The sequence below is a fragment of the Panthera onca genome, chromosome E3 (assembly GCF_046562875.1).
Source record: "Panthera onca isolate mPanOnc1 chromosome E3, mPanOnc1 haplotype 2, whole genome shotgun sequence".
Taxonomy (NCBI): domain Eukaryota; kingdom Metazoa; phylum Chordata; class Mammalia; order Carnivora; family Felidae; genus Panthera; species Panthera onca.
In genome coordinates this window covers 22,849,878-22,863,409 of record NC_138354.1, presented here as the reverse complement: position 1 = coordinate 22,863,409, position 13,532 = coordinate 22,849,878, and the positions used below count along the sequence as shown (strand labels likewise).

Genomic DNA, 13,532 nt, shown 5'->3' with positions numbered 1-13,532 from the left:
TTCCTAAGGAATCTCTAATCCTGGAATTGATGGCTTTGAGAACATATGTATTATTAAAGCATTTGCCAAACTGTTCTGCAATTTTTTTCGATTTACATTCTCACCAGTGCTGTGTGATGCTTCTCATCTCACCCACACTTGTCAACACCTGGTATTGTAAATTTCAAAGATATAATGCAAGGATTATACATATTTTGTTACTAATTATACATATTTATATAATACTCATTATCATACATACTTTGTTACTAATTATGTTGAATAGTTTCATTTGTATATTGCCATTTGTTTGTATTTACAAATGGCTGTGTCCTGATTTTTGCCTCTCATTTTCTTATTGAATTATAAGAACTTTTTATATAAGATGGATCATGATATGTGTTTCTTGGTATATATGTTGTGATATTCCTTCCTTTCATGTTGTATGTTAATTTTGGTGAGATGTATTTTTCTTTTTTTTAAGTTTATGTATTTATTTTTAAGACAGAGAGGGAGAGAGAGAGAGTGTGGGGTGGGGTCGGGGGGGGGGGGAGAGGGAGAGAAAGAATCTCAAGCAGGCCCCACACTGTCAGCACAGAGCCCGACATGGGGCTCGATCTCACAAACTATGAGATCATGACTTGAGCCAAAATCAAGAGTTGGATGCTCAACCGACTGAGCCACCCATGTGCCCTGAATTTTTCTTAATGGTATATTAAGCATTCACTTCAGCCCTAATCAATATATAAATATCAGCCTTAATTGCCAGAAAAATTTCTCAGGTTTGTCTTCTAATTTCCTAATTGTTATCTGAATTATCCATTCTAGTGTTCATTGTTTCCAGCGGATTTTTAAATTTAGTAATTATATTTTTCTTTTGAAAGTAGCCTTTTCTAATCTCCCATGGTTCCCTTTTCAGAGATGACTTAGCCTCTTGAATCTCATTGAAAGTACAAGACAGGTATTTTTTAGAATTTTCTCTCTTTTGGCAATAGTTCTGTTTCATGGGAGGTACTTACCTGATTTCTCATTGTTTCTCTTTATTTGAATGAGTTTTTCATATATGCAGTTATTTTTTTATATCTGCCCATCCTTGTAGACTGATGAGCACAGGAATGATGAGTTTCTCAGTTCTAATTTTTCAAATTCAGATGAAGGGAGAAAGGGGTCTTTTGAATTTTTTGGAATTTTTCCTTGTCAGAACAGGGATCCTGTTCCCTGTGGCTATTTTTGAGAGATCCACTGCTGGAGACAGCTACCCAATAGGCAGCCTTCCTGTGCTAGAGGGGGGCATTTTCCCCTGCTGGTTTTGTGCAACTCCAAGTTGGAAGGGATCCCTCCTTTCCTTTTCTTACAGGTACAGCGTCCTTGTTCAGCGGCAATAGTGACAGCACACCGTCTACAGAAAACAGCAGGGCACTTTGACGCATCCCATGCTTCCTGACTATGGACCAGAATTGGTGACTGTCATCCAGTCCCTGTGGTCTGGCCCAGGTTGTTAGTGGGGTTCAGTCAGAGGTCCCATTGACTGGTCACAGCTTGATCTGTAGTTTCCAAAGTGGCTTAGACTGTACACGGTTTGGATGGCTCATGGTTGGGCATTGGTAATACTGAGTTGCACCCTGACCAAACAATTCTTTGGCCAGCGCTCCTTCAAACTTTCAGATTAACCACAAAGAGAGAGTCCCTTAACATTGTTGCCGTACCCTTAACATTCTTTAACTCTTGCTGCTGGCTGAACTCTCATGTTAACAAAGAGGTCCAGGCATTAGGCTCAGAGCCTCTGATAAGCCAGGCCATCTGCTAGGACTTGTGTAACTTTGATTTGCATACATTTACTCTTCTATAGTTCCTTTACTTGTAACCCATTGGCTTCCTTCTTGAAGTGTATTTATCATTTAAAAAAGAGATGATATAATGAAAAACATCAAGTTGACCATAATATCTAGATTAGGAAAATTCACAAAGGCCAATAATGTTTGCCAACCACTGCTTCATGTTCTCTTACTATGACTTTAATTTGTGGGAATTCCTAGACGTCTCTGCTGTGTGGATGGCACCCTTGATTGCCAGCAAAGATACAGTTGTTCTCCTATGTTTGCATTTCTTTTGGTCATTTCAATGGAAACTGGGAAGAAGGTAATTGAATATTAAACGTGGAGGCCTAAAGGCTCAACTAGTCCCCTCTGCTTTGAATCACCTCTCCTCCTATTTTTAGAAGCTGCTGAGGAAGGTTTGTGAGTGGAGGAAAAGTCATCATGAAAATTGTGAACTGGGGTTAGGAAGTCTTTCTTTGGGAGTGAGGTGGTTCCCCCCCCCCCCCCCCCTCTAGTGACTCAAATATCTTTGGAAGTTTCCTTCTTCTTCCTCACTCTCGTGTTACCCTTTGAGTAGACAGAAAGGTCTTTGTGGTCAAAAGCCTACTGAAGCCATCTTGTTTATTAGGATAATGTCAATATCAGTAATGATGATGATGATTTCTTTTATCTCTTGCTAAATGCCAAGCACTATGCTTATCATTTTACATGAGTCACTGGATCTCAGCTTGACAATAATCCTGTGAAAAAGATTTTTTTTAAGTAATCTCCGTGCTTAACATGGGGCTCAAACTCATGACCCTGAGATCAAGACTCACGTGCTCTTGCAGCTGTGCCAACGAGGCGCCCCTGAAAAAGACTTTTGTTCCAGTTGGGACAGTTGGGGACAGTTGGGGAGAGGCAGAGAGAGGAGGGGTGGAGAGAGAGAGAATCCCAAGCAGGCTTCATGCTGTCAGTGCAGAGCCCGATGCGGGGCTCGAACTCACAATCTGTGAGATCATGACCTGAGCTGAAATAAAGAGCTGGATGCTTAACCGGCTGGGCCACCCAGGTGCCCCTGTTCCAATTATAGATGAGAAAGATCGAGGCTTAGAGGGCCTAGCTTGCTTATCCAGTGACCCCGGGAGGCAAAGGCAGAGGTGAGATTTCGACCCAGACAGACTTTGACCAGGGGCTTGTGTACTTACCCACTGAGGGATGCCGTTTCTCAAGAGGTTAATACAGGGCACTTTAGGAAGGCATCTGCAGAGAAAACAGCATCATGGAGACAAGTCTGTAGTCATCCAAATGCTGCTGAGTGAGTGCCAGGATGCTGGGAAAACGTGATAAGAATCGATCAACTATGGGAGATCTTCATAGCATTCTTTCAGAATGGGAAAGCACTTGGTGGAGAAAGTATGTGCGTGTGGAGAGAGAGGCAGAGTCAGCCAGAAGTTTGCATCTTATAAACACAGTACATTCATTTTTTCTGATATCTGTGGAATAGTGACAAAAATACAGCATGCCTGGGTACAAACATGCATGCATACACACACACACACACACACACACACACACACACACGCTCCCCAAAAGAAAAAACCCTCAACACGTTTTTTAAGGTAGAGCTGTCTACAGTCTTCCTTTTCTTATCCTAATCAACAAAATAATATCAAGTACAGTCATGGAATTTGTCATGTCTCCTTGTCTCCCTTTAGGTTTAAGCTGCTGAGCCAGGAGGAAGGCGAGTACTTCAATGTGCCCGTGCCGCCAGAGGGAAGTGAAGGGAATGAAGAACTACGGCAGAAATTCGAGGTAAGATGTCTTTCTTTCTACACCAGTGGGAACTGGTTGAGTCTGCCTCTGTGCCATTTTGCCCAGTTATGGTGTGGTTTCTACCAAGGCCTTTCATGACTCTGTGCCTTTGCAATATTATTCCGCCTCCCAGAAAACTCCTATGTATCCTGCAAAACCCCAGCCAAACGTACCCTGTTTTGTGAAGCCATTCCCACCTCCCTGTCCTCATTTAGATTTAGACTTCTCCTCGAAAGTGCTCATTCGCTCCTTGAGTCATTGTGATGGTAGCTTGGACTGGGACGGTAGTAATGGTAAACGAAAGAAGTGGACTGAGAAGTGATATATTTTGGAGGCTGAATCAACTAGGCTTGCTGAGGGATAGAATCTGGGTTTGGATCTATTGGCGGGATGGTGCTGTACTGTTAACAAATGGACTTATTTGTGCTAATGACTTCATGAAATGCTCATAGGTGTATCTTCCAAAGATGAAGAGCCCTTGGCCGTAACCTTGGACTAGAGTGCTGCCTCTACATTTACCTTAGCTGAGCCCCCTCCCTTCTGTGGGGCCAATAAACCCCATTTTCAGCTACATGAGAGGAGCAGATGTGTAGGACACATTCCAGTTTTACAAAGAAAATGTTTCGGGGAAGATGGATTTGAGTTATTTCATTACATATGTATTGAATGATTTTAAAGTAGTTTCAGAAGGGAAAACACATTATTTTGTTTGCACAAACTCAATATACTGAGTCTGATGGGAAATCATCAATTCTAGATAAACAGTGGTGGCCTGCTAAATCCAAAGAAAAATGAATAAAATAGCTAAAATGAATTAGATCACTATCATTTGTTCATCAAGTAATCACACAGGCAAATAAAAAAAAAAAAAATTGTGACCAGGTAAAGTTCTGTGAAATAGAGGTCCATGTTACTTTGAGAACATCTACGAGGGAGATGTAACTTTGTCTCAGAGGACAGGGAAGGTGTCATTGAGGCATCAACAGTGCAAGTTAACTGAATAGAGAGGCAAAAGAAAATTCCATTCAGAGAGGACAGCATGTGCAAAGGCCCTGTGGTGGTGGGGTTACATGGCAACTGTGTGAAATTTAAAGGCCAGTGTGGGTGGAGGAGAGAGAACAATGGATGAGTTCAAGGTAAGACTAAGGAAGTAGCTGGTCATCACAGTAGAAGGACTGCTGGCCTTGGCAAGGATTTTGGCATTTGTCCCAAGATCTACCTTAATTTCCCCCTCAACTTGACAGAAATAGCATTTAAGTATTGACTCTTGTGCCCTCCACAACACTAGACTATGGTGATGGGTCTGACCCAGGGGGAAGGGAATATCCCTTCCTGGAAACCAGTGGGACAAACACACGGGCGGCCTTGGGCTTATCGGTCACTCTCCAGTGAACTTGATAAGTGAAGGTTATTGCCGTGGAGCCGGCTCAAGCCCATATGAGCTGGTAAAAGGACTTCCCACGCAGCAGGGCCAACAGCTAGACACTTGACTCACCCTTCCAGAGAACACCTTCCATTGCTTTCCCTCAGCTTTTGGATGAAGGTATGCCCATTTGCTGCCATGTCAAAAATGTACTGTTGTGGGGACCAAAAAAAAAAAAAAAAAAAGGCCACTATTTTCTCACATAAAATAAAGTCTCAGTTTGCAAAATGATCTCTTCCATCCTAGGGCAGCCGGGGTGACATTTCAGGACGTCAAAGAAAACAGTTCCTACATGAACATGGCATTTGTTGGGGCCAGTTATTGGCATGAAATACAGGGCTGCTTTATCTGCGTGCAACAAAACGCATCCGTTTATTTCTAGCAAGAGCCTGCAAACGCTTGTTTATGCCTGAATTATAATTGCCCCATACCATAGTTGTTGATTAAAAAAAAAAAAAAAATGCTTCCAACAGACCGAAAATTATTCTCAGACACATAGAGAAATTTCAGTTGACCTTGAACGTGAGAAATGTAATCCCTATGCAATAAGCAATTAGCACCCAGAATGACTCAGAAATTACTTTCAAGCCTCTTATCTGGAGAAATTCTGAGTGATGGTAAAATCGATCTGCTGGACTTGGGGTAATAGAATTTCACGGTAGGGTGAGCTCAGTGCAGTTACTGCGTGGGGTGTATTTCAGAACGTCCGAGTCGGCTCAGCCTGGGGGCCTTGTGTCTGACCACGGGCTTGCCTGTGGGCCAGAGAAGGGAGAACTCCACTTTGGACGGTTCAGAATGGGTTTTCTGATGGTCTTGGGATTTTCTTACGTAACAAAATGCTTACCGTGTGCCCTTTATTATCTTAAGTGCTGCGGAATATTAACTGAGTTACTCGTCACAACACCCCCGAATGGGAGATACTATGAGCACCCCCATTTTTGTTGTACAAATGAGGAAACTGAGGCCCAGACAGGCTAAGCAACTTTCTCACATCCCATCGCGGGTCATCATCCCGGGTTGAGTTTTCCCCAGAAGCAGACCGTAAAAGATTCACGCACAAGTAGTTTCTTCAGGAAGTGATCCTGGGAAGCATCACTGACGAGCGGGGAGGAGACGCTGGGAAGGCAGGAGGCCGGGAAAGTGTGTATCGTGAAGCAGGTCAGCGCTGTGGGCCGCTGGGATTTGACTCGTCAGAGGAGCTGAACGTGTGCCTCACGGGGTCCCACGTGGGGGACGCGAAACTGCAGTATTTATTATCCACCGGCTCAATGTCTGCCGCTGGCTAGCGGCTGCGTTCAGTGGCGTTAACGGCCAGCATTTGCCGCTCGCCCTGCCTGTGGGTTCTGCTTGCTCCTGCAACCAGGAAATGAACCCACAGGCAGAGCTGCAGGTGTGAGCCGTAAGGAGTCTCAGGTATGGAGAGGACAGTGCCGGGGGCGGGGGTGGGGGGGGCTTGGAGGGACACCTGGGCCTCGTGGGTGCGGTGGGAAGCCTGCTCTGTTCGGGTGGTTCAAGGGCCAGGCTGCTCGGATTTGAATCCAGCTCTGCCACTTTTCTCGCTGGGTGACTGCAGGCAAGTTACTTTAACTGTGAGCCTTTGCATCCCCATCTGTACAATGGGAGAATCACAACACTTCTTAGCTTCCAAGGTTATGTGAGGACTGAATGAGATAATGCGTTTAGAACGACGTCTGGCACGTCATAGCATATAAATGTCAGGCCACTGTTGCCATCGTCAGCTTCCCCCTTGGAATAAATAAAGCTCAGAACGTGTTCCTTCAGAGCTTTGGAAAGGCCGCTTGAGGATTAGGAAGGATCTCCAAGCCTCCTGAGGCCTCGCCTCTGCTGCTGGTCCTGGGGTGCCCCTCTGGAGCTCCTTATAGGGGTGGGGGTGACAGTGGAGTCTGTAGGTTAAGCCAGGGGAGGCACTCATCATCTGAATTGGAGCCCTGGGTGCCGGCCGCCGAGACGCCTCTGCTGCCCTCCAGCACAGTTTGGAAGGAGGCAGGCTTCTTGCTCAGACGCGTGGTTAATTTGCTTTCCCTTTGAGTGCTGGATTCTAGGGCTCTAAATTGCAGACATGAAAAGACAACTCTTAGTGTACTCCTGTATCTGAAGACATATCCAACCCGGAAAGATAGGGGCTAATTTTAATTTGGGCCTCAATTTAAAAAGTTTTGCTCTTTGACAAAGTACCTGCTAGGCCTGGGGCTCCTGGGGATCATGGGACTTTCAGAGGGGACCCAGGATGGGCTTCTTGTCCTCCACAGGCTCACCGTATAGGGGGTCACAAATCCAAATGCTTTCAGGAGCCAGGCAGGAGACAAGGAGGGAAAAAAGCTTGGTGTCATACAATAGGGCATGGTGGGGACTGTGGGAAACTGGAGAGAACATGTCCTATCTAAAAACACTATGCCTTGCTGGATGGGGCCCCATGTGGCCATATTTACTTCCCTGAAAGAAGCTGCAAATATGGGTTTTTATAGAACATCTGATTTTCAACAGTTGTCAACTAATTTAATTATTAAAACAACATCAGCACTGTGCAAACCAGGCGGATGGGGCCATTAGACTTCTGATCCAGAGTTTAGAATCTGGTTTAGTCTGTTAGGCTGCTATAACAACAACAAAAAACCCATGGGCTTAAACAATAGAGACTTTTTTTCTCACAGTTCTGGAAGCTGGGAGGTCCAGGATCAAAGCTGCAGCCTGGTCATATTCTGGTGAGGGAGCCCGTTCCTGGTTCCTAGATGGCTCTCTTCTCACTGTGTCCTCACCTCCTGGAAGGACCCATGGAGCTCTTGGTGGGGGAAGGACTCTTCTAGGAGGGAGGTCACTGCTGCCCCCCATGAGGGCTTCACCCTCATGACTTAATTCCTTCCCCAAAACCCCACCTCCTAATGCCATCACCTTTGTGGGTTAGGATTTTAACGTGTGAATTTTGGAGGGGAGGACCCAAACCTTATAGCCTACATGGGGGTTGGGGGAGACACAAACACTGTAGTTTGTATGGGGAACATACACTTTATAGGTCTGTAGCCTGTACCTATGGGAAAAGTCACAGAAGCAAGTCGAGATGGGGGTGGAAAGAGGGTTTGGGTCCCATAATTCAGAGCAGGGAGGTTGCTCACAAGACTGAGGGATGAAGCTGCTCCTTGAGGGACAGAAAAAAATTTTTGCAGCAAGCAAAGGCAAACGGAGAAACTGGGTGAGTCCCTCACTCGTGCTTCACTGGCCGGCCATGCTGAGACCTGCGGTGTCCCCCTAAGGGCCGGAATGGGGGCTGGGGACCAGGGACGGTCAGGATTTGGATCCTCACAGGTTGGAGAATGCAGTGTGTGGATTGAGTGGGTCCTGACTCGGGATTCCAAGAAGGTGGGAGATGTGGTCCTAAAGCAGGGAAGACAGTAGGGTCAGGGAGGAAGGAGGGAACGTGTTCAGGACAGCCTGGGCAAAAATCCCTGGGGCCGAAGGGTGAGGATTTGGGATGATGGAAAGATAATGGCCTGGAAAAGGCAGTGCTACTTCTCCCCTGGCGCTTTGCTTCTCTACCTGATGAGCTCATTTTTTAACCACTCGCTCTACGCCTGTGACCCCCAAACCTCTGTCTCCAGCTCAGATGCCAGTTGCCCCGCATGTGCTTCCCGGGTGCACATGCTTGGCTGCCCCACGGACGCTGGAATCAGCACGTATCTTACTAGGAAATAACTTGACTGTGCGTGTTCACAGCAGCTCTGTTAACAGCCCCCTGAATGGAAACGACACAAATGCCCGTAAAGAAGAGAATGGATAAACGTAAACAATGAACGCTATTCAGCAAATACAAAGGGACAAACCACTGATTCAGGCAACAGCACGGGTGAATTTCGAGAACGCAATGATGAGCGAAAGCAGCCAGATGCAAGGACTGCTTATTCCATAAAGGGAAGCCTGTTAGACTTTCACAGATCTTCACCAAATGTGTGGATTTCCCTCACCAAGAAACTCTCCAGTCCTCCGTGGACACCAGCTGGGTGTCCTAGAATTTAATTCACGGATGACACCTGGAGATGGTGTAGACCCCACAGGTTGAGGGCTTGGTCCCACAAGGCTGTCCCCACTTTAGACTCCAGTCGCAAATTGTGGGCTCTCAGCTCACCCACACTTCTGTCTGAGTTGCTACCAATCAGGGGTCCCCACCACCCCCTCCTCAGATTTGATAATGCTATAATGGCTCACAGAACTCAGGGAAACACTTACTTCTACTGGTTTATTATATATTAAGGGATATGATAAAGGATACAGATGAACAGCCAGATGAAGGGATACACAGGGTAAGGTCTGAAAGGAGCCCAGGAGGGGCGCTTGGGTGGCTCAGTCGGTTGGGCGTCCGACTTCAGCTCAGGTCACGATCTCGCGGTCCGTGAGTTCGAGCCCCGCGTCGGGCTCTGGGCTGATGGCTCAGAGCCTGGAGCCTGCTTCGGATTCTGTGTCTCCCTCTCTCTCTGCCCCTCCCCCGTTCATGCTCTGTCTCTCTCTGTCTCAAAAATAAATAAATGTTAAAAAAAAAAAATTTGAAAGGAGCCCAGGAGATTCTATCCCCCAGGGGGTTGAGATTCACCACACTGGAAGCTCTCTAAACTCCATAGTTTAGGGATTTTTATGGAGGCTTCATCATGGAGGCATGACTGATTATTAACTAACTCAGTCTCCAACCCTGGGATGGGACTGAAAATTCCAAGCTTCTGAAAAATCATGGCTTGGTCCTTCTGGTGACCATGCCCCATCCAGGAGCCCACCAAGAGAATTAGAATACAAGATGCTCCTATCGGGAAATTAACAAGAACTTTAGGAGCTCTGTGTCAGGAACCAGGGGCAGAGACCAAATATATCTTCCTTATTATGTCCCACTCTATGGTTATGGCACACTGTATGATTCCATTTAGATGAAGTTCAAGAGCAAACGAAACTGATCTATGAGAATAGAAATCAGAACAGAGGTTGTGTTCGTGGGAGTGGGGATTGGCCGGGAAGGGGCACAGAGAACTTTCTGGGGGTGATAGAAATGTTCCCTCTCTTGATTGGGGTCTGGCTTCATGGGTGTATCCATTTGTCCAAATTCCTAGAACTGTACGCTTGAGATTTATGCGTTTCAGTCTATCCACTGTAATATTTAAAACATTAATTTACAGGGGCACCTGGGTGGCTCAGTCGGTTAAGCATCCAACTTCAGCTCAGGTCGTGATCTCGCGGTTTGTGTGTTCAAGCCCTGCATCAGGCTGTGTGCTGACAGCTTGGAGCCTGGAGCCTGCTTCAGATTCTGTGTCTCCTCCTCTCCTCGCTCTCTCTCTCTGTCTCTCTCTCTCTGTCTCTCTCTCTCAAAAATAAACATTAAAAAAAACTATTATTATATACTAACTTGGATGTAAATTAAAAAACATCAATTGCAAAAAGAGGAAAAATGGTGGATGCTTTGTCAGCAGGACAGGTGGGGCAACGACAATGAACAGGTGTGTCCTGAGGAAGAAGTAAACTTCAGTTTAAGCCCCTGTGGGAAAGGGGGGAGTCTCCGTGTGTCTGAAGTCAGGCTCTTCCCACCCTCTCACCCACATCTCCACACTTGCCCCTTCTCCACTTCTCCTCTGAGTGGAGAAGCATCCTGTCCTCATAGATGCTCAACACAGGAGCCAAGGGCTTCATCCCTGAGCCTCTCTCCCAGTCTGCACCCAGCTCCGATAAGTCTACCTCCAAACCGACCCACTTTGTTCCCTCTGTGCCGGAGACACCCGGCATCTGGCACCTTGATGTCTCTAGTCACTTCCAGTGGTTCCCAAACTCACCTCCTTCAAATGGGTCTCTTCTGTGGACTCAGGGTGATCTTCTAAATGGAATATGATCATACCAGGGCCTCCTTAAAGCCTTTTATGCTCATAATTAGCATTGACTTCTTCTTTTAAAAATGTTTATTTACTTTTGAGAGAGTGAGAGAGGTATGGGGGGAGGGGCAGAGAGAGAGGGGGCCAGAGGGGCTCAAACTCATGAATCAGAAGATCATGACCTGAGCAAAGTCAGATGCTTAACCAACTGAGCCACCCAGGTGCCCCAGTATTGACTTCTTGACAGGGGTAAGTCCTGTCCATCCTGTGCCACATCCGCCTTGCACTCTGTGTTCCGGCCAGACTAAATGGCGTTTGGTTCTTTGAATATGTCTTGCTCTCTGCCCATAAATGCTGTTCCTGTTGCTGGCACCAAGTTGTTTATCTGGATAACTCCAGAATATCCTTTGGACACAGGGTGGGGGACCCAGTTCCCGCTGCAGTGTAAATTCTTTGAGCATCCATGTTTGGTTTTCTCCCTGATTGATCCTCAGCATCTAGAGTATCACCTGGCAGCTAGCAGGCACTCGGTGGGTAGTTTTTGAATGAATGAGTCTTTCCCGAAATTCAAAACCCTGAAAAAATTTTTGTTGCCTCTTTTGTCTCTAACAGACAGCTGAATAATGGGACAATAATAATATCTGTTGGGGTGCCCAGGTGGCTTGGTTGGTTAAGCGTCTGACTTTCTGACTTTGGCTTAGGTCATGATCTCCCGGTTTGTGAGTTCGAGCCCTGCATCAAGCTCTGCACTGACAGTGCAGAGCCTGCTTGGGATTTTCTGTCTCTCCCTCTCTCACTGTCCCTCCTCCACTCATGCTTTCTCTCTCAAAATAAACCTAAAAAAAAAAAATAGCTGCCATTTGTTGAGCACCTACTATGTGCTGGAATGGTGCAAAGAACTCCAAGTACATTCTCTCATGATCTCCATGTGCTCGAAAAGGGGACTAAGGTTTAGAAACAACTAAGTGCCAAATACAACTAAGTGCCTACTCTGTACCAGGGAAAGGAGAACACGACAGACAAAATCCTTGACCTCATGGAGCACATGTTCTAGTGTGAGGACAAAGAGGAGACATTAAGAAACAAGTAAATACTGGGTTTGTAGGATGGTGATAAGGGATATGATGAGAAACAAGTAAGGAAAGGTAATGGCAATGGCTGAGAGCTTCTGCATGTCGTTGTTGGGCAAGACTGTCTTATCCGAAGTGAGGAAGCTCAGGGAAGAGGACTCTAGGCACAGGGGGCAGCAAGTGCAAAGGCCCAGGGGCAAGGGCATGTTTGGTGCTATCAGAGAACAGCCATGACGCCAGGGTGATGCAAGGAGAAGAGGCCAGAATCGGAGAAGGTACAGAGGGGCCAGGTCGTCTGTGGCCTCTGGCCTTTTCTCTGAGAGAGATGCTAAAGTACGGGACAGCTGAGCAGAGGAGCATCGTGAGCTGACTGACCTCCTCAGGATCGCACCGCTCATCCACTCCAGGGCCAGGATTCTAGCCCTGGAGGTGAACCCAGTAACAAAGTCCTGGCGATTGTATCTCTCACTGCTGACCTTCTCTTCTCTCCCCATTGCAAAGCATTTGCTGCTATTCTGAGTCACCATTCTGCTGCTCACAGCAGTGAGACCCTCCCCCACTGCACTGAGGGCCAACACAGGCCTCCCCCATCCATCTCTTTGTGTAGCAGGAAACTGTATTAGTTGTCAGGGAAGTTACAGAGATAGATTCTGTGCCTTCACAGAGTTTCCAGTGCATTGGGGAAAACAGTGAGCAGTTACCATCCAGTATAAGTGGGGGGTAAAGTGGATGAAGGAAGCAAATAGGGACATTTAATCCAGATATAGACGGTTAAGGAAGGCTTCCCTGGGGAAGTGAAAATGTGAAGCAGGGGTAACTCGGTTGGCAAAGAGGAGACAATAGCCATCCCGTAGTAGCAAAGAGCAGGTGCAAAGGCCCTGAGGTGGGAGATGAAAAAATGAAGGTGGGTTGCAGGGCAAGATCCAAGAAGTAATGAGGTTGGAGAACCCGATCATACCGGGCCATGTAGGCCAGTGAAAGCACCAAGGTCTTTATCCCCAACCTAGTGGGTCACAGCTTTTAAGCAGGTGGCGACTTGGTTGGGTATGAAGAGGTGGAGGCTCACTCCGGTTGCATGAAAAGCCCAGTGAGAGGGGAACCAAGGTGGGTTGTCCCGGTGCGACATAGTAACAGGTGGTTGTGGAAGGAAGATGAATTCTGGAGACAGCTAGGAGGAAGAAAGAACAGTTCCCGGTGGTGGCTGAGACGCGATGGATAAAAGAGAAACACAGGTGTTAAGGGTGGCTTCCAGGTTTCGGGCTTGCAGAGTGGATGTTGGCCATGCTTTTCATTGAGAGGCAGGCCGGGGGAGGGGGCGAGCTGCAGAAACCACAGCTCACAGCGTGTACCTGTGTCCTCCAACAAGGGCATCCTGAAACCCTAATGATGTGTTCTGTGTGCTTCCTCTGCCAGAGGGCCAAGATCGGTCAGGGGACCAAGGCTCCAGAAGAAAAGACGACCAACACCATATCCAAACTTGACAACAATGGGAACAGAGACCGAATGAAACTGACCGATTTTAACTTCCTGATGGTGCTCGGGAAAGGAAGCTTTGGCAAGGTACAGTATGGCCTGGGGGCTGCACCCACTCCAG

At 46.8% G+C, this 13,532-nt stretch overlaps 1 protein-coding gene across 5 annotated transcripts in view; it reads left to right on the top strand.

The window, feature by feature from the left end:
* The window catches only part of PRKCB (protein kinase C beta), a 331,373-nt gene that overhangs the window by 233,087 nt on the left and 84,754 nt on the right, over positions 1 to 13,532 (top strand). For all 5 annotated transcript variants that reach the window (XR_013552994.2, XM_078440467.2, XM_078440469.2 and 2 more), the window contains 2 exons: positions 3,494 to 3,590; positions 13,352 to 13,498. Coding sequence is in view for 4 of the 5 variants with exons in the window: in XM_078440467.2 (XP_078296593.1) it covers positions 3,494 to 3,590; positions 13,352 to 13,498 (244 nt within the window). In the remaining variant the exon portion in view is untranslated. The remainder of the gene's footprint in view (positions 1 to 3,493; positions 3,591 to 13,351; positions 13,499 to 13,532) is intronic.